This window comes from Octopus bimaculoides, chromosome 1 (assembly GCF_046866305.1).
Source record: "Octopus bimaculoides isolate indiv1 chromosome 1, ASM4686630v1, whole genome shotgun sequence".
Classification (NCBI taxonomy): domain Eukaryota; kingdom Metazoa; phylum Mollusca; class Cephalopoda; order Octopoda; family Octopodidae; genus Octopus; species Octopus bimaculoides.
In genome coordinates, this window is record NC_142928.1 from 2,740,177 (window position 1) to 2,762,483 (window position 22,307).

General features: G+C 39.3%; 1 protein-coding gene across 1 annotated transcript in view; it reads right to left on the reverse strand.

The window, feature by feature from the left end:
* LOC106871107 (mitochondrial inner membrane m-AAA protease component paraplegin) overlaps positions 1-22,307 on the reverse strand; it is a 64,725-nt gene that overhangs the window by 26,639 nt on the left and 15,779 nt on the right. Inside the window, exons 2-6 of the mRNA XM_089347659.1 lie at positions 22,142-22,220; positions 7,850-7,927; positions 6,692-6,846; positions 3,918-3,998; positions 1,973-2,100 (exon numbers count right to left, since the gene is read on the reverse strand). Coding sequence (XP_089203785.1) covers positions 1,973-2,100; positions 3,918-3,998; positions 6,692-6,846; positions 7,850-7,927; positions 22,142-22,220 — 521 coding nt within the window. The remainder of the gene's footprint in view (positions 1-1,972; positions 2,101-3,917; positions 3,999-6,691; positions 6,847-7,849; positions 7,928-22,141; positions 22,221-22,307) is intronic.

Here is a 22,307-nt window from a genome sequence, read left to right on the forward strand (position 1 = left end):
GCCTTGCGATATGTGTGTCCCAGCCCTTTGTGTTCTGAGTTCAAATACAGTCATGGCTTAGTTGAGCTGTAGAATATAACCCATGGCCCAGTTAAAGACCTACCATCATTTGGTATCTCGAGTGTCTTTAGTAGACCCTGTTCTGTTGCAAACTTTTGAACCAGGATTCTGGTATGAGGATACCATTCCCACTCCCTCCCACCAGTCCCAGGAACCCAGGATGGATGGGGTTATGGACCCTGCCTGCCTGCCTAAAAAAAAGAAGAAAAGAAAAATAACGCTTTAATGTATTATTTTTATCCACCTTGAGGAACCGTTTTTTTTACCATTATATTACCAAAACAACATTGAAGAAAGATTACAATATCTTAATGGTTTTCAAATTTTGGCACAAGGCCAGCAATTTCAGAGGCGGGGGTAAGTCGATCACATCAGCTCCAGTTCTCAACTGCTATTATTTTATTGACCCCGAAAGGATGAAATGTAAAGTTGACCTTGGTGGAATTTGAACTCAGAATATAAAGATGGGCAAAATCATCATCATCATCGTTTAACGTCCATTTTCCATGCTGGCATGGGTTGGACGGTTTGACTGGGGACTGGCAAGCCAGGAGGCCGCACCAAGCTCCAATCTGGCCCTTCCTAATGCCAACCCCTCCTAGAGTGTAGTTGGTGCATTTTATGTGCCACCAGCATGGGAGCCAGTCAGGCGGCACTGGCATCGACCACGTTCGGATGGTGCTTTTTACATGCCACCGGCATGGGGAGCCAGTCAGGCAGTTCTGGTAGTGACCCATGAATGAATGATGCTTATCACGTGCCACAACTACAATTTCCATTTGATTTGATTTTGATTTACTTGACTTGATTTGCGGTAAAGTCCTTTGTCTGACGCACTAATGATTCTGGCAGCTTGCCACATTCGGTGACAATGTCATAATGAAAGCAGACAAGATGAAGCAGGAAACACATACACGCCTAAAAACCAGAGCCAAATTTCTATAAATCTAGAGGGAAGGCTTATAATCAAGAAGCCAAAGAATTAGCAGCAAAACTAAAAATAATGAAAGGGTAGACAGCCACTTCGTCACCCCCTTTATAACACTTAAGGACCATGCTGGTGCCACATAAAAAAGCACCTGCACTGATGCCACATTAGAAGCACCTAGTACATTCTGTAAAGTGGTTGGTATGAGGAAGGGCATCTAGCCATAGAAACCATGCCAAAACAGACAACTGCAGCCTGGTGCAGCGCTCTAGCTCTGGTCAAACTGTTCAAACCATGCGAGAATCGAAAATGAATGTTGAATGATGACAATGATGATGGTGACCATAAAGTAAACTTTGACAGCTGATTTCTCTTCTACAATGACCCAAACTTTGCTCATAAAGGTCGTTGTCGTTGTTGTCATCGTCATCATCATTTAACATCCGTTGTCCATGCTGGCATGGGTTGGATGGTTTGAAGGCTGCACCAGACTCCAGTCTGATTTGGCATGGTTCTTTACAACTGGATACCTTTCCTAATGCTAACCTCTCCGAGAGTGTAATGGGTGCTTTTACGTGCCGTTTGCATGATGCCGGGGTGCTTTTACGTGTCACCAGTATCTGCCACGACTGTGATTTTGCTCAGCTTGATGGGTCTTCTTCTCAAGCACAACATAATGCCAAAGGTTTCAGTCATTGCCTCCATGAGGCCCAACACTCAAAAGGAACTCAGTCACTTTGTCTCTGTTAGCCATGAACTCAGCTACTTTGCCTCAAAGACAACCCCTGATTTTAGTGTGTCAGACACTAACCTTTAAACAGTGTTGCATGAATATGTGTGCCAAATAGGCAAAAACAAAAAGAAAAAAGTCACACACACACACACACACATATATATATATATATATATATATATATGTATATATATATATATATATATATATATATATATATATATATATATATATATGTATAAATTACTTACCTATCTCGGTGATAAGAAACTGAAATTTTATCTGAATTCCCGATATGGAGCTCTTTTTCAGCTTTTCTGATCTTCTCTTCAAAATTATTTGGATCAGGGATTTTCATAGCAAATAAATTAGAATCAGCCTATTGAAAGACATATGTAATTATTGTTAAAGAGGAGAAGTGTTCTGTTTAAAAATTTCATACTTTAATCTTCATCAAACACCTCACAAGTCAGTTCATAAAAGCAGTGAAATACAGTTTCTGAGATCACCATTGTTTCATGTGCACACATCATTTCTAGAAATTTATTAACAAATAATAATGCAAAAATACACAACCAACTCATGAAAGCATGGAAAAGTAGGAGAGGTCCTTGTCTTGCAATCTACTTGGTGACGCTGCAGATGATGGTGCCATGTAAAAAGTTATGGCACTGGCGCCATATAAAAAGCACCCAGTACACTCTGTGAACTGATTGGCGTTAGGAAGGACATCCATGTCAAAACAGACAATTAGTGCCAGGTGCAGTCCTTCAGCTTGCCAGGTGCAGTCCTTCAGCTGGCCAGCTCCTGTCAAACTGTCCAACCCATGCCAGCATGGAAAACGGACATTAAATGATGATGATGATGTTTCCATGTATGAACGAGTCAGACAAGGGTATGTAGGATAGAGTTTTATATGGCTTGATGCCCTTTCTGATACCAACATCCATCTCTTTCCAAGCAATGTAAGAACCCCCCACCCCCAACACTCCAGTCTACCAAACAAGAGACAACAAGAACATGGTTCCACAGAGAATTGGAAATAAGCAACAGCATATATATGATCCTTATTTTTAACCAGTGAACACACAATATACGACCTGTGACGCCAAATGAAATCATAGTTGTGGTTGAGGCTGGTGTAATGTAACTGGTACCAGTGCTGGTACCACTAAAAAGCCCCCTTTTAAACATTGGGACTCATGGAGGCAATGACAAGTGAGGGAGGCCTTTGGTGGTATGCTGTGCTTGAGAAGACCCGTCAAGCCAAGTGAAGTTGTAGTTGTGGCTGATGCTGGTGTCACATGACTGGCACGTAAAAAGCACCCAGCCGTAGAAACCATGCAAAGCAGAGTGGAACCTGGTGTAGCAGTCCAACCTATCAGTTTCAGTCAAACTGTCTAACCCATACCAGCATGGAAAGAAGATGCTAGATGATGATGATGGTGATACACACACAAACACATGGGTTTCTTTTAGTTTCTGCAAATCAGATCCACTCACAAGGCTTTGGTCAGCCTGGGGTGGTCACCTCACTAGTGCTGGTGGCATGAAAAAAGCTCAATTATGATGGTGGTGGTGGTGGTGATGGGGACGATGATGATGGCATTAAAAATGAACTAAAGTTGATGATTAATGTTTGTTTCTCTTTTACTTGTTTCAGTCAGTTGACTGTGGCCATGCTGGAGCACCGCCTTTAGTAAAGCAAATCGACCCCAGGACTTATTCTTTGTAAGCCTAGTACTTATTCCCCCAGTCTCTTTTGCCGAACCGCTAAGTTACGGGGACGTAAACACACCAGCATCAGTTGTCAAGCGATGTTGGGGGACAAACACAGACACACAAATATATACACACACATACATATATATGACGGGCTTCTTTCAGTTTCCGCCTGCCAAATCCACTCACAAGGCTTTGGTCGGCCTGAGGCTATAGTAGAAGACACTTGCCCAAGGTGCCACACAGTGGGACTGAACCCAGAAACATGTGGTTTATAAGCAAGCTACTTACCACACAGCCACTCCTTTTTTATTAGAATTTATGATTGCAGAGGGTGATTTGTTATTTATTATTTGAGTACAAACGATTGTATTGAGAATATAAAAAAGAACTTCTGATATACAATGCGAAAATGAGAAAAAAATTGAAAATAATAATAGAACAATTATTAAAAAAGAAAAAAAAGGTACTGACTGGTTTTCCTTTGATTATAGCACCTTCATATATCCGAATAATTGCCATTTCACCTTCAGGATGGATGACCACTTCTTGAACCTGAAACAGAAACAAGCCTGAAATTATTCAGATGTACAAATACCTCCTTTTAAATAATAATGATAAGATTATTAACAACCAGCTTAAAAGCCGCAGTGAGTACATAATAAATTTTATTGAACTTGATCAATGTTTTTCAAGCAATGAACAGTTTTCATCAAAACAATGATATAATTTGTCAACTTGGAACTTATAGCAAACATTTTTTTTGTCTTTCCATTCAGGGGTCAGTACAATTCCTTTTTTCTGTCTAACCTTTTCTCTCTCTCCCTCTTTCTGTTGATTGTTTCCACCCATCACCATCACCGGTGCCACCACCATCACCATCACCTCCGCCTCTATCACAACTACAGCTCATACTATTACTATCACCCCATTACCATGACAACCATCGATCTACAACTGTCTCTATGTCTACTATTACTCTCACCCCAACATGAGCAATAGTGGGAGTGTCAATGAATAGTGAGCAATGGGGTTGAAGTGTGACACACTGACACACAGAAATTAGTTTTCACATTTATTATATTAGATAATAATAATGATGTCAAATTTTGGAACAAGATCAGCACTTTCAGGAGAGGGGGAGGGGCTAAGTCAATCACATTGACCCCTGTGTTCAACTGGTATTTATTTTATCAACCTCTGAAAGGATGGAAAGCAAAGTCGACCCCGGCAGCATTTGAACTCAGAAAGTGAAGACAGAACAGATGAAATGCCACTAAGCACATTTTGCTCGGCGTGCTAACAATTCTGCCATCTCATCAGTAATTAGTGAAAGATTGGCTGGGTTAATGAAAAGATTGAAGAGAAGAAAGATGTAGCTATCAAGATGCTGAATGCCTTAGAATCAATAAGACCTCTTTAGATATTTGAAATAAATGAAAAAGAAAAAAAAAAATCTTCAACCAGTTTGGACTTGATATCACTAACTCATACATTCGTCAATCCAACATGCAACACAGATTCACACCACCACCATCAGCCACCACACTAGCAACAAACATTATTCAACAATACATAATGACTTCAACAACAACAAAACACTCTGTTTTACATTATCTTAATTTCTTTTGATACAAGCAAAGCACTGGACTCCATCTCTATTTTTTAAAATTGTTTTAATCAGAAGGAAAGGCAGTATCTGTGACCAATTTCAGGACCTTTGAGACTGGTGTATGAGGAGGGAGGTTTGCTCAAACCAGAAACTCTGCCTAAATGCTTTCAACAATTGTTGATTCCTCTAACCTTTAGGCATTTAACACAAAGCGTGATGGGCCACAATTGTGGCCATCAGGCACAGGTCAACAGGCCCCGATCATGGCCCAGATAGATGTTTTTAATTTATGGGCGTTTGTTGAGGTCTAATGTCACTCAAATGCTCCAATATCCACCAGAATGCAAGAGGACTAATAGTTCAACTAATGACTTTTCAGATGAGGTAAAACTTGCCACCATTATATACTAAGCAGATACATTATTTAAATTTGACGGATATTTGTCCTCATCTTGTTTGTTGTTAACACAACGTTTCGGCTGATATACCCTCCAGCCTTCATCAGGTGTCTTGGGGAAATTTCGAACCTGGGTTCTCATTCCTAAGGTATCCCATGGGCATATGGCGTAGTAGTTAAGAGCATGGGCTACTAACCCAAGGTTCCGAGTTTAATTCCAGACAGTGACCTGAATAATAATAATATCGAAAAATACCGTAAGAATGAGAACCCGGGTTTGAGATTTCCCCAAGACACCTAATGAAGGCTGGAGGGTATATCAGCCGAAACGTTGTGCTAACAACAAACAAGATGAGGACAAATATCCATCGAATGTAAATAATGTACATAATTCCTCATCTCTTAAATATAGAACTGACTAAGAAGATATTTTAACTATTTTTTTGTTTCTTGAGTGGGCATGGTAGTCTCATTTTCATAAAATGTCCTCAGCAGCCCATGCAATGTAAGTGCCAATCCCAGCGCTTTATGAGTTAAACTAACATAACTGGCCCAAATATTCTAGCCTCTCACCTATCTTAAAAATAAACAGCCACATCATCAATGTTTCAAAGTTATGAGATAATGTCTGATTAATTCAAAACAATGTGAATAAATAAGCATTATATTTGACAGTGTAATTTGAATGGTAAAGGATTAAAGGTACCCAAAGTGCAACGTAGTGGGGTTAAACGGGAGGGGTGTGTGAGATATTAACCCTTTAGCATTCAGATTAAATTGTATTATAATTCTAATTTATTGACATTGTCTTGAATGAATCAAGCATTTTCTTGTGCCTTCAAGATTTTGATGATGTGATTGTATGTTTTTAGAAGGATGTTGTAAGGTAGTTGTGAGAGACCCAATCTGGCTGCTCTGAACGTAAAACAGGTGGAGTATTTTGGTTGCATTTCATCATCAGCATCATTTAATGTCTGCTTTCCATTCTAGCATGGGTTGGACGGTTTGACTGGGGACTGGCGAACCAGATGGCTACACCAGACTCCAATCTGATCTGGCAGAGTTTCTACAGCTGGAAGCCCTTCCTAATGCCAACCACTCTGAGAGTGTAGTGGGTGCTTTTACGTGCTACCACAGAAACTATATGTTGAGATTTTACAGCACATTGCTCTACTTGTAGGCTATGGTAACGTGTCAACGATTATGGAAATGTGAAATGTAATAATAGCAATTACTCACCTCACCTTTAGCCAACATATCATAGTAAAACTCATTCCAAGAGATGAAGTGATATACACTAGAATCGGTCCCACTTATAAGTCGAAGCATTGTGTAACTAGCAACAATCATTCCAACCCAAATGAAAAGACGTGGAAACATGGGAATCTTATCATCTGAAGAAAAAAAGGGAGAAAAACAATAATGCATCAAGTGAATATACATCATCATCATCATTATTGTAATCATTTAATGTTCGTTTTTCATGTTGGTATGGGTTGGATGGTTTGACCGGAGCTGGCAAGATTTTTGCAGCTGGATACTGTTCCTAACACCAACCACTTTACAGAGTGTACTGGGTGCTTTTTACATGGCACCAGCACCAACGCTTTTGTACACGTCACCAGGACCAACGCTTTTTATATGGCACCAGCACCACTGCTTTTGTACGTAGTACCAGAACCAATACTTTTGTATGTGGCACCAGTACTGATAGTGAGGCTGCTGATTACTATCAGTACGCACGTGATGGCAGAGGTAAATACAAGCTCAGTCGCCCCGCAATCACACACACATGTGGAAGTATGCCGAGTGGTTAATAAATTAACTTTGCAATCACTTCACTTTTTGGGGTGTTTTCTACGATTACTCCAGGTCAACCACTGCCTTGTGATGGAACTGTAGGAAGCTCAGCGTACATCATCAATATCGTTTAACGTCCGCTTCCCATGCTAGCATGGGTTGGACGGTTTGACTGAGGAGTGGCGAACCAGATGGCAGCACCAGGCTCCAATCTCATCTGGCAGAGTTTCTACAGCTGGATGCCCTTCCTAATGCCAACCACTCCGAGAGTGTAGTGGGTGCTTTTATGTGCCACCGGCACGAGGGCCAGTCCGGCAGTACTGGCAACGGCCACGCTCAAAATGGTCTTTTTTACGTGCCACCTGCACAGGAGGAACTCCAGCGGCACTGGCAATGACCTCGCTCGAATATTCATTTAAAATATTGTGTGCATTTTTGTTTTTCTTGTTAAGTTACACAACAATTTGTAATTACAACTGAATGAAATCCATGTCACAGAGAGAGAATCACAAACAAGTTCTTTGCAATGAACAGAAAATTTGGAAATGGACAACAAAGTGACGTACAAATGAAGTTTTATGAAAAAATTTTACAAACCTTTGTCGTTTTCATTTGGATTTTTCTTTCCTTCATTTTGATTTGAGCTCGATGAAGTGTGGAAACAATGTGTATGAGCTAAAAGAACAAAAAAAAAATCCCATATTAAACGTATATATGTGTAAACTCATCAGACACACACACACATACATATATATATGATGGGGTGCTGGAAAGTTCCTTGTTTTAAGGGTATCGCAAAAGGCCTGGTTGGAGGTCCAACCATCTAAGTTCTTAGAAATACTGAAGAACTGCTGCAATAAGTGTGTGAATCTGAGAGGGGAATATGTTGAATAAAGTCATAATTAACTGAACATTCTGAACATTTTACCCAGAGCCAGGAACTTTTCAGCACCCTCTCATATATACATATATATATATATACATTATTTACATTTGGTGGATATTTGTCCTCATCTTATTTGTTGTTAACACAACGTTTCAGTTGATATACCCTCCAGCCTTCATCAGGTGTCTTGGGGAAATTTCAAACCTGGGTTCTCATTCCTAAGGTATTTTTCGATGTTGTTGTTATTATTATTATTATTATTATCATTATCATTCATGTCACTACCTGGAATCGAACTCGAAATCTTGGGGTTAGTAGCTCATGCTCTTAACCACTATAGGCATATGTTGTAGTGGTTAAGAGCGCGGGCTACTAACCCCAAGATTCCGAGTTCGATTCCAGACAGTGAACTGAATAATAATGATAATAACATCAAAAAATACCTTAGGAATGAGAACCCTGGTTTGAAATTTCCCCAAGACACCCGATGAAGGCTGGAGAGTATATCAGCCGAAACATTGTGTTAACAACAAACAAGATGAGGACAAATATCTGTCAAATGTAAACAATGTAAATAATTCCTCGTATCTTAAATATAGAACTATATATATAAATCTAAGGTATTTATCCAGGCTCTCTTTCCTCCCTGCTTCATTGTCCATGTTCTTTCTTTTACTTACCTTCATGTACCTTCAAAGTACACACTGACACCTCATCACCAACATCTTTATCTTCTCACCAGCTATGCCACCCACCCTTATATAATACAGGATACAAGACAGCTGTGCATGTCTCCCTACCGTTTGGCATAAGCCCCTCTCCATCTCTTTCAGGTACTCTCAGTCAAGGGAGCTTTTCCTTTCCTTCTAAATTAATCAGTAACCTCACTCTGGAAACTGGTTGGCATTAGGAAGGGCATCCAACTGTAGAAACCATGTCAAAGCTGACATTAGAGCATGACACAGTCTTGTGGTTTGTTGGATCCTGTCAACCCATCAAAACCATGGCAGCATGGAAAACAGACATTAAATGATTATGTGGTGGTACGGACATATGTTGAGAAGGGATGAGGAACATGTTCTGAAGAGGATGGTTGAGTTTGAGGTAAATGGACCAAGAAAGCGAGGTAGACCAAAGAGAATGTGGAGGAGGAAATTGGGAGGGTTGACTTGAGAAGAGAGGATGCCCAAAACTGGGCAAGATGGCGTGAGGGCGGTTGCTATGGCACTGAGGTAGATCCAGTCACCCCCGTTAATGGGGACAAAACCCGAATTTAAAACACAAGATGATGATGATGATGACGATGATGATACACATAAGGCTCACACCCAGCAGAGCATGCTCATTTCCTGTCTTTCCTGCTTTCATTCAGTCTCTGCAACCCTTAAATTTCATAATCATCAAGTCCCACATTTCTTACACAAGCATTATGCTACCTGTCCACATTACATTCCATGAGGAAATCCCCTTACAAATAGAGTTATCCGTTCCTTGTGCTTTTTCCACCCTGTTCTTACTCTGGAACTTTACCCATCTCTTCTACAGTTCAGTTCTCCAAGGCAACAGAAGCCAGACACTACTTCTATGGCACCTTTCAAGTATTTTAAAGAATTTATTTAATGAGAGCTCCCACTGTAAAGATTATTTGCCAACATAACATGGCAGTCCTGGTTTAGGACGAATGTTGCTGTAATTTAGCCCCAGGAGACATCGTCTCCAGCTGGCTATACAACACGATCTGTGTCCTTATATCTTCGAACAAGGGAATCTCTCATTGTGAGATTTACAAATGGTAATTTTCTAAGAGCTCCCACTGTTACCTCCTCCTGTGCATCTGCAACATACAAATTCCTTTTCTCTCAGCCTGCATCTCTAGTGCATGCTTGGTATACATCATCATCGTTTAACGTCTGCTTTCCATGCTAGCATGGGTTGGACGATTTGACTGAGGACTGGTGAACCAGAAGACTACACCAGGCTCCAATCTGATTTGGCAGAGTTTCTACAGCTGGATGCCATTCCTAACGCCAACCACTCCGAGAGTGTAGTGGGTGCTTTTATGTGCCACCGGCAAGAAGGCCAGTCAGGCGGTACTGGCAATATATACATTTGGTAAAAAGTAAAGAACACAAACCAACTCCTTTTATTTATATCTTGCATAGCCACTGACAAGATAGCAGATGAAACCATTATCATCAATGCATAAACCTTTCTATTTTTTGCTCTAATGCTGTCCATGTCTGCTACACAACACATGAGGGGGTGCTGAAAAGTTCCTGGCTTTAAGGGTATTGTCAAAGGCCTGGCTGGAGACCCAACCTTCTGAGTTCTTTTACAGGGCTTAGAAAAACTTAAGGACCGCTGCAAAAAGGGCGTGAATCAGATGTCTCCAGGAGTTTGGAGACATCTGATCCTCTGAACACCTGATGAGGTGGACATGACCTATGTCCATGAAAACTTTAAGTGATATGGATCTGAGTCAAACTGTTATAATATACATGTACACATATTCACCAGCCTCCTTGACCTCGATGCCAGCCTCCCCACCCCAACTGGCTCCTATGCTGGTAGCACATAAAAAGCACCCACCACGCTCTTGGAGTGGTTGACGTTAGGAAGGGAATCCAGCTGTAGAAACACTACCAGATCAGATTGGAGCCTGGTCCCCAGTCAAACCGTCCAACCCATGCCAGCCTGGAAAACGGACGTTAAATGATGATGATGATGATCACACACACACACACACACAAATAAAATTCAGGGACAAGCATGTCTGTGTGAGAAGCTTGCTTCCAAACCATTTGGTTCTGGTTCAGTCCCACTGTGTGGCACTTTGAGTAAGTGTCTGATACTATTACCTCAGGCCAACCAAAACCTTGTGAGTGGATTTGACAAACAAAAACCATCGTGTGTGTGTGTGTGTGTGTGTGTGTGTCCCACCACTGCTTGACAACTGCTGTTTGTGTGTTTATGTCCAGGTAACTTAGTGGTTCGGTAAAGAGACTGATAGAATAAGTAGCAGGCTTTAAAAAATAAAATACTGGTGTTGATTCATTCAACTAAAATTCCTCAAAGCAATGCCCCAGCATGGTCACAGCCTAATGATTGAAACAAGTAAAAAACCAAAAAAAAACAAAAGAACCTCACATACATTCAATTAGTAGTTCCCTCACACTCGCACTTGCTCTCACTGTTCCATCTTGTTGACTACATATTCATGTTGGAGCAGCACCACCATAGAGAGAAAACATCTGTTGTAATAACTTTAGAGATTTCTGATAGGACTTTTATAAAAATCAAGGATCCCCCACCCCACCACACGCATACCCAATGCATTTTCTTTAACTACTTTATCAGGACTGTCAAGATTAGCATTGGCTTCAACAGCTAAGCTTGTCCCTAGTTTCCAGGTGGTTTGTAACTGGACATTCTAATCTGTATCACTTATGATAATTCATCATCATTATCATTTAACGTCTGCTTTCCATGCTGGCATGGGTTGGACGGTTTGACTGAGGTCTGGAAAGCCAGGAGGCTGCACCAGGCTCCATTCTGGTTTGGCACAGCTGGATGTCCTTCCTAACGCCAACCACTCTGAGCGTGTAGTGGGTGCTTTTTACCTGCCACTGGCACAGGAGCCAGTCAGGCGGGCCTGGCATTAATCACGTTTGGATGGTGCTTTTTACCTGCCACCAGCAGAAGAGCCAATCAGGAGCTACTGGCATTGGCCATGTTCAGTTGGTGCTTTTTATATAACACTGGCACGGTAGCCAGTCAGGCAGAACTGGCATCAACCACATTCAGATGGTGCTTTCTATGTGCTACCAGCAGGGAAGCCAGTCAGGGGGTACTGGTCACAGCTACGCTATTGGTTTCTCTATGGTAATCCAGTTTATGGTCTTGGTAATATGTAAAGCTAGAGAGATAGATCTATCACTCTAACATCTGCTCTGCTTCTGTTATGGACAAGACAAATAGCCAAGTACAAAATACATATATCTGAAAATTACTATTTGTAAATCTCACAAGAGATATTCAGTAATAGTACTTTGGATTAAAAATTAGAAATATTTCTTTTTCTGAAAAAAGTAGCCAAACAGAGAGTATTTTCTACTTGCTACTATTGTTGACTGTGATCAGCAAGAGTAGCAAAAAGAAGATTAAAGATGGTAATTAGGTTTTTATATCATTGTTATGAAATCTGAGTTCAGGTTAAATGTTAAGTTTGGCTAAGTAAGCCACGTAATCAGAAAAGAAAAGAGTTCAATGTTCATGAATGACGAGTGGTAGATGACTAGATGAAGTCGACATTCCTCTGCTGGAATGTTGTAAAAGAATGTTCAGTTAGCTGAAGTGTACATCAAGAATAGCTTTAAGTGTATGGACGTCCCTACAACTGAGTCTGTACAAATGTGTTGTTTCTAATCTCTATGCAAGTGAATCTGTAAAGTGTATTTCCCATATAAGTGAGTCTGAACAGAGTGTGCATATGTGAGTTTGAATCAATGGTGTGTATGCATCTATGAGTATTCATAAATGTAAGATATGGTATCTTAGCAGATATGTACTTTCATTAAGAAAGCAAACTGGAAAATGAAAAAGTCAATATAAGGAAAGCTTTGTTCATTGACATCATCATCTAACATTCGTTTTCCATGCTGGCATGGGTTTGACAGGAGCTGACCAGTTGAAGGGCTGTTCAGGTTCCATATCTGTTTTGGCATGATTTCTATGGCTGGATGCCCTTCCTAAAGCCAACCACTTTACAGAGTGATGAAAATTCATTTCACCTGACTAATAAAATGGTATACAAATCAAATTATGATGCAACATTATCACAAAATCTTCACCCAAACATAAACTGTTTACTATAACCATTTTGGGGGATTTTTCAGAGGCAGTTTACAAGTGTCATCAAAGTTGAAATCAGTTTTTTTTAAGGTTAACTATCAGTAAACCATGAAGGCTTGTTGCTGGCTCCAAGTTCATTTTATTTATAGCAGGGATTACATCTTTTACACTAATGGCCACCACTACTCAATAAACAGCTGAAGGGTTCAAGCACCCTGTTGATTTATCTATTTGCATGTGTACCAGTGAGGTTGAGATATTCTTTTCTACTCTAGGCAGAAGGCCTGAAATTTTGGGGGAGGGGGCCAGTTGATTAGATCAACCCCAGTATGCAATTGGTACTTAATTTATCGACCCTCAAACGATGAAAGGCAAAGTTGACTTTGGTGAAATTTGAACTCAGAACGTAAAGACAGACAAAATACCACTAAGCATTTTGCCCAGCATGATAACATTTCTGCCAGCTCGCTGCCTTAGGTCAAGATATTGCATTCAATACGTTACTACACACTTGAGTGTCTAATGTGAACAAAGTGCTTTTTTTTTCAACCAATGGCTTGTTTATTTTGCAGTAAAGCAGTTTGGCATGAAAATCTGCAGAAGTCATTTAAATTGTATTTTGTTTCTCCCAACCTCAATATTTTTTACTATTCTGTTTTTTTAATGGGGATATTATATTTCATTTAAAATTCCAAAATAAGACATTCTTAACTGGGTTTTGCACTGTTAGAGGCTGTTTGCTCATTTAAGTGATTTGAAACCATTGTTCTTCATTTCAAGAAAATTTTTATGTTTTGTGGGAATCATATTTACAAATACACTTTACATTACTTATAGAAACTGATTCAGATTCATACCAGTGCTTTGAGAGAATTCTGAGCCATTTTAGTTTGGAGATTTCTTTCTTAATTTCTACTGAGCTTTGTAGAAATTCAAACTGAACAAAGAGAGCTTCTTATAATAAGGTGCTGAGCTACCGTTATTTGAATTAATTATTGTTAATTTTACAATATTGTGGAGGCACATGGCCAAGTGATTAGAGCAGCAGGCTTGCGGTCGAGGGATAGTGGGTTTGAATTGTAGACCGGGCGATGTGTGTGTTTATGAGCGAAACACCCAAGCACCATGCAGCTCTGGCAGAAGGTCATGGTGAACTTCTGCTGACTCTTTTGCCACAACTTTCTCTCACTCTTTCCTCCTGCATCTAGCAGTTAACCTGTGATGGACCAGTGTCCCGTCCAGGTAGGGAACCAATAGGCCAATGAAACTGGGAAACCGGCCCTTATGAGCCAGCCATGGCTTGAGAAGGAACAAACACCAACAGTTCTACATTATTAGGGTCAGAGAAATTTGTAGAAGAACATAGAACTAATCTGACTTCACGTTGTAGATAATTTCTACATTATTCATGAAGCAGATATCCAGAGTGTGCCAACTCTCGCTGGGCAGTAGATCATTTTTTTCTAAAAACAGCATGAGGTCAAACAGAAATCTTGCTTGTCTTTGATCTCATGCTGTGTCATTCCTCGGAGAATGTGACACTCTGGTTAGTTAACATTCAGAAGAATGACATACCTGAAAGAAAATCAATGGTAAGTTGATTCACTTTGATTAATACATTTTCCTAGTGTCATTCCAAATCTCTTCTCCTCAATTGTTGCACCATGATTCTAAGCATTTATATAGTGGGTGTATATGCTGTGTATATCATCAGTATGCAGCATCATAAACTGGATGTTACGGTTACATTCTCATTATTCTACATAGCAATTCCACCACAACCACTTTCTTTCCAGTCGCATCTATTTCTGCCTCTGATGTTTATCAATAGAGGTAATTCTCCAAGTTCTATGCAAATATCTTGAATATGTTGCAAGGCTTTTCAGACAGAGAATTCTACTAAAGCCAGACAATAGGTGCATGTGTACTTCCCAACCAAATGGTTCTAGGTTCATTCCCACTGCGTGGCACCTTGGGCAAGAGTCTTCTACTATAGCCTCGGGCTGACCAAAGCCTTGTGAGTGGATTTGGTAGATAGGAAAGAAGCCTGTCATCATATATATCGTTGTATATATATATATATATATATATATATATATATATATATATATATATATATATATATATATATATATATATATATATTCTTTTACTTGCTTCAGTCATTTGACTGTGGCCATGCTGGAGCACCACTTTTAGTCAAACAAATTGACTCCAGGACTTATTCTTTGTAAGCCCAATACTTATTTTATAGGTCCTTTTGGCTGAACTGCTAAGTTATGGGGATATAAACACATCAACATCGGTTGTCAAGCAATGTTGGGGGGGACAAACACAGACATACACACACACACACATAAGTATTTATTTATGTGTGCGTGTGAGTGTGTCTGTTTGTACCCTCACCATTGCTTGACAATCGATGCTGGTGTGTCCATGTCCCCATAACCTAGTGGTTCGGCAAAAGAGACCGAAGCTTACAAAGAATAAGTCCTGGTGGTCGATTTCTTCGATTAGAACCCTTCAAGGTGGTGCTCCAGCATGGCCGCAGTCAAATGACTTAAAAGAGTAATAAGAGTCATAGTAAAACTGATGTGACATTCAGGTAGGTGGTTCCAGGTGGCTGTGTCAGGTCTATTATTTCAACTGGCCACCTGCACTGTTCTCACAGCCACTGCTACAGAAAGGCTATTCTCAGTGACAAGTTTTTAAAACAGCTTTTTGTTGCTGCACCTTGTCCTACTTCTGTGTATTACCTTCTAATGGTAACAAATGGTATGTACTGAATCCCCCCACAAGTCGGTGCATGTGCACTTGTGAAGAATATTTGCTAAGCTTGAAATTCCTGAAGAGTGCCTTTCTCCAGATTGTGTTTTTTTTTTGAATACACCCATGCTGGTGGCACACAATAAGCACCATTCATGCATGGGTCGTTGCCAGTGCCCCTGACTGGCTCCCCGTGTGCCACCTTGGACAAGTGTCTCCTACTATATCCTTGGACCGACCAAAGACTTGTGAGTGGATTTGGTAGACAGAAACTGAAAAGAAACCTACAGTTCTATATTTAAGAGATGAGGAATTATTTACATTGTTTACATTTGACAGATATTTGTCCTCATCTTGTTTGTTGTTAACACAACGTTTCGGCTGATATACCCTCCAGCCTTCATCAGGTGTCTTGGGGAAATTATCAAACCTGGCTTCTCATTCCTAAGGTATTTTTCAATGTTATTAATATTATTATTGTTCAGGTCACTGCTTGGAATCGAACTTGGAATCTTGGGGTTAGTAGCCCGTGCTCTTAACTACTACGCCATATGCCCGTGGGCATAAGGCGTAGTGGTTAAGAGTTTGATTCCAAGCAGTGACCTGAACAATAACAACAATAATGATAATAATAATAATAATAACATAAAAAAATACCTTAGGAATGAGAACCCAGGTTTGAAATTTCCCCAAGACACCTGATGAAGGCTGGAGGGTATATCAGCCGAAACGTGTTAACAACAAACAAGATGAGGACAAACATCCATCGAATGTAAATAATGTGAAAAGAAACCTGTCGTATATATGTATATATCTATGTGTGTGCGTCTTTATGTTTGTCCCCAGCCCAACTTGACAACCAGAGTCGGTACAGTTCTATATTTAAGAGATGAGGAATTATTTACATTATTTACTTTTGACGGATATTTGTCCTCATCTTGTTTGTTGTTAATAAGTTTCGGCTTTCATCAGGTGTCTTGGGGAAATTTCGAACCTGGGTTCTCATTCCTAAGGTATTTTTTGATATATTATTATTATTGAAGTCACTGCCTGGAATCGAACTCAGAATCTTGGGGTTAGTAGCCCGTGCTCTTAGCTGCTAAGCCATATGCTCGTGCTGGTGTGTTTATATCCCCGTAACTTAATAGTTCAGCAAAAAGAAACCAATAGAATAAGTACTAGACTTGAAAAAAATAAGTCCCAAGATTTATTTTTTCAATTAAAAGGCTTCAAGACGGTGCCCCAGCATGGCCACAGTCAAATGACTGAAACAAGTAAAATATAATATATAAACAAATAAAATATCATATACATATATTATGGCTGATGCCAGTGCCGCCTGACTGGCACTCATGCCAGACACAGGTAAAAAGCACCATTCGAGCGCAGCTGATGCCGGTGCCGCCTAACTGGCTCCCGTGTAGGTGGCATGTATAAAGCACCCACTACACTCTCGGAGTGGTTGGTATTAGGAAGGGCATCCAGCTGTAGAAACCTTGCTAGATTAGATTGAAGCCTGGTGTAGTCTTCTGGTTCACCAGTCCTCAGTCAAATCGTCTAACCCATGCTAGCATGGAAAGCAGACGTTAAACGATGATGATGATGATATTTTTTGTTCCTATATCTAAAAATGGATTTACTGATTTGCCTGAAATCTTATGTAAACTTTGTCGAATACACAAGCAGAGAACAGAAATATTTGCTTGTGTTTTAGTTTGTTAAATTTTTGTCTGTGTTGCTTGCAATGAATATAGCTACCACATACCTGTTGTGGCTGTGTGTTTTGGTAAGACATTATTTCCTACACAACCTTTACATTATCATCCACATAAGCAGCACTACAAAAAGAAATTAATAATACAAAACAGATGCTTGTTAACTGCAGAGGTTGAAGTAGTTTAGAAAACTAAACTCTACAGGAAGATAGAAATAAGGATATTAATAGTAAAATATAATGAAAATTCAAAACCAAGATTCAGCACTTTAGAAACTAACACCAAACATTGGTCAAACCATTTCTTTATTGTTCTGCCAATAAGAATGGGAGACCAAGTTTTAGTTCCTCTTTGAGGAGGGACTTTGCTTTCTGATGGTGGTGCCTTGGCTATCTACAAACAGGGAACAAATAAAAATTTTTAAAAAAACATCAAATGGAATGTGAAACGTATATAGCAGCATTCTCAAGATTCATGCTTTCAGTAAAAATGCCATTAGCAACAGCCATTACAATAATTTCATCCAGAAGATTGGAAAATTCTTGAAACACTGATAAACTATACAAATGTAGTATCCTGAAGAAAATAAAGAACTCAATAAGGAAACTTGGGAGTGTCTGTCTCAAGGCTTCAGTCAGACTGGGCGGTTAAGAAGTTTGTTTTCCAACCACATGGTTATGGGTTCAGTCCCACTACATGGAACTTTGGTCATGTGTCTTCTGCTACAGCCCTGGGCCAATCAAAGCCTTGTAAGTGGAGTTGGTAGAGGAAAACTGAAAAATGCCTGCCATATATATATATTGGGTTGGTGCATAATTATTGCGGCTTTTTTTCAACAAATTTTATTCAACAAAAACATCTTTAAATGACGGTCTGACCGTCTGCCAAGCAAATGGGAAGCAGTAATTGAAGTGGATGGTGAATATGCTACGGAAAAATCATTTAAAGTTGTTTTTGTTACATGTTGTTATTGTTTTTGTTGAATAAAATTTGTTGAAAAAAACTGCAATAATTATGCACCAACCTAATATATATATATATATATATATATATAAGGTAAGTAGAGTTAGTGGTTGGAATAACCGCCTAAGGGATAAGAATATCTGTTCTTACTACCGGTATTATTTACCTATATGAGTAATGGACTTTCGAGTGAGATCGTTGCCAGTGCCCCTGGACTGGCTCTTGTGCGGGTGGCACATAAAATACACCATTTGAGCATGGCTGTTGCCAGTACCGCCTGACTGGTCTTCGTGCGGGTCGCATGTAAAAGCACCCACTACACTCTCAGAGTGGTTGGCGTTAGGAAGGGCATCCAGCTGTAGAAATTATGCCAAATCAGATTGGAGCCTTGTGTAGCCATCTGGTTTCACCAGTCCTCAGTCAAATCGTCCAACCCATGCTAGCATGGAAAGCAGACGTTAAACGATGATGATGATGATGATTAACCCTGGGCATGGGTATGTAAGCACACTATGCTCATAATAACAGAATAAACAAGAGCTTATCCAGAATCAAATTTTAAATGAGCAGAAAATGGAGAAAACCTTTGATCAACAAACAAATTGACCAACATCGGTTAATTATTTTTAAAAAAAGTTTTGTATTAAAAAACAACCAATGGTGGTCAATTTGTTTGTTGGTCATAAGTTTCCTCCACTTTTTGCTTATTTAAAATTTTATATATATATGTGTGTGTGTGTGTATGTGAGAAAAAATAAGTTCAAGTAGAACAAATCAACTGGGGGGGGGGGGGGAAAGATATATTTCTAATAAATATTCTTCATATCAAAATGATAGCTTGCTATAGTAAGTACTTAAAATATGAAAATAACAAGTAAAAAGTTTGTTATAGGTATGTATAAATAAGATAAAATATATGTATATATATATACACACATATTCATATATGTGTATATATACTCTTTTACTTGTTTCAGTCATTTGACTGTGGCCATGCTGGAGCACCGCCTTTAGTCGAGCAAATTGACCCCAGGACTTATTCTTTGTAAGCCTAGTACTTATTCTATTGGTCACTTTTTGCTGAACCGCTAAGTTACAGGCACGTAAACACACCAACATCGGTTGTCAAGCAATGCTGGGGGGGACAAACACAGACACATACATATATATGACAGGCTTCTTTCAATATTTGTCTACCAAATCCACTCACAAGGCTTTGGTCGGCTCGAGGCTATAGTAGAAGACACTTGCCCAAGGTGCCACACAGTGGGACTGAACCCGGAACCATGTGGTTGGTAAGCAAGCTACTTACAACACAGCCACTCCTGCTCCTATATATATATGAATGTATATGTGTGCACATGTCTCCTTGTTTTGATATGATGCGATTGTGAGTGGGCATCACTATTATAAAAGCAGTGTTGCTCATTTCTATTCTTCTGCAAAATACATGTCTGGCCACCGAGAAACATTACTCTCGCTGGGAAAGGAGTGACGGATGGCAACAGCAAAGGCATCCAATGGTAGAAAATCTGCTCCAACAACTCTCGTTCAACCAATGTGTGCCTGCAAAATGGGCTCATGAACTACGCAGCAGATTTTACCAAAATATCAGAGGCAAAGTGTCACGATGGTATGAATAGCACACAAAGAGTCCCTATGATATATACAGGTAGGATGAAGAATTCAACACACAATTCAGTGGGAGAAAATTTCAAGCATTCCACTCTAATTCTTCTAATATAGTGCAGACTGGATACAGAGGATCAGGAGAGATTGAAATCCTGGAATCAGAATTAGTACATACCGTATTTTAATGTGTATAAGGAACCCCCTAATTTTCTGGACTTAAAATTTGGAAAAAAGGAATTTGTAAGGGATTATAATACTATCCATAAGGGTTCCTTATACACATTAAAATATGGTCTTTCCAATTTTGGCACAATGCCATCAATTCTGAAAGAAGTGGGGAAGTTAATTACACTGAACCCCCTAATTTTCTGGGCTTAAAATTTGGAAAAAAGGAATTTGTAAGGGATTATAATACTATCCATAAGGGTTCCTTATACATGTTAAAATATGGTAAGTCTTTCCAATTCTGGCACAATGCCAGCAATTCTGAAAGAAGTGGGGAAGTTAATTACACTGATCCCCAGTGTTGAATTGGTACTCATTGGTACTCAAGAGGGATGAGAGGCAAAGTTGACGTTGGCAGCATTTGAACTCAGAATTAAAAGGGCCAGAAGAAATGCTGTCAAGTATTTTGTCTGGCACAGTAACAATTCTGCCAGGCTTCCACCTTTACCCTCTTGTTACCATATTTATTTTGAGATGCTCTGTGTTTCTTTCAATTAATTTTAAATATAACAAAGAATTTAGTAAAATAACTCAGTTATCATTAAGCTAGTGTTAGGAACAAATTGTGACTAAGGTTTGGTGGAAGATTTTAATTCAAAACTTATGAAAACAAGACATTTGTACTACAGAGCCAGAGCTGGTTTCAGCCAGGTTGGTAACGAGAGGGTTAAAGAATAAGCACATAATGACACACTATTCCATGTGTGTACTGCTAAGATTAAAACATCCTGCAGATGACTGGTTCACAACATTATGAACAACAGGAAGTTATGCTCTATGAATGACACTTGTTGCCAATTATTTGAACAATTTCCCCTGTCATGGTGTTTTGTGTTTAATTTTATTTTATAGTCTAGAGTTCATGATTGGATTAAAAGTGGTCTCACAATCTAAGAAGACAATTAGTTTTGGGGATTGGGTGAACTACTTGGGGGAAGTTGAAACCCTTAAGACTCTACTTCATGGAGTGATGAAGAAGTGATATGCAATATATTAAATATAGACGAAAATCAAAGCAACAGCAGCAAACATTAGCAAATAATATCAATGCACTTGGACTGTGCAACAGTGCATCATGCAATGCATTTTGTCCCCCAACCTCACCCTGTTCCTTAGAGTGCCCTGGGAACTTTGATACTTTAAGGTTTCTACATTTCTTAATGTATTGTAGGACATTTTAATGACAAGGCATCAACACAATCAAATTACAGTTGGATGGCCGTTGCCAGGACCACCAGACTGGCCCTCGTGCCAGTGGCATGTAAAAGCACCCACTACACTCTCGGAGTGGTTAGTGTTAGGAAGGGCATCCAGCTGTAGAAACTCTGCCAGATCAGATTGGAGCCTGGTGCAGCCATCTGGTTCACCAGTCCTCAGTCAAACCGTCCAACCCATGCTAGCATGGAAAGCAGATGTTAAACAATGATGATGATGAATCTCTGTTGAACATTTATAAATTAATATGCCTAACATATAATTAATGTATTTTCTGAAGCAGTTTCTCAAGACAAGGAAAAGAAATTCAATCTTATATTTAGAGCTACGATCTTCAAATTAGGTAAAAACTGATTTGCTTTTATCAAATCTGTCATAAAAATATTCAAAATGCTGAACAATGTAATCCGAGATAAATTTAATAAAAAAAATAAATATTAATTGGATTGCCAAGAAAATGATGATGGAATTATTTAAGATAATATATTGTGTGATATTTGTAATGATGATTCTGCTAAGATTGTGTATCACATTATGAGTCTAATAAATTAGCAATTAATCCCTACCATGTCAGCAGAGAATTTAAGTGTACTAGCTACTGTCATAGAAACTACAATAAATTATAAATCCACTTACCTTTGTTAAGAGGTAAAGACATGTGGTAACTGCTGAAAACATCTCCTAGAATTGAATTTCCTTTCCCAAAGATTGAGTGCTAAAAATTCAGACATAAAAACATGGAATATAAAAGTGAATATCAAAAGTTAATATTGTAATTTATTTTAACAAAGTTATACACAAA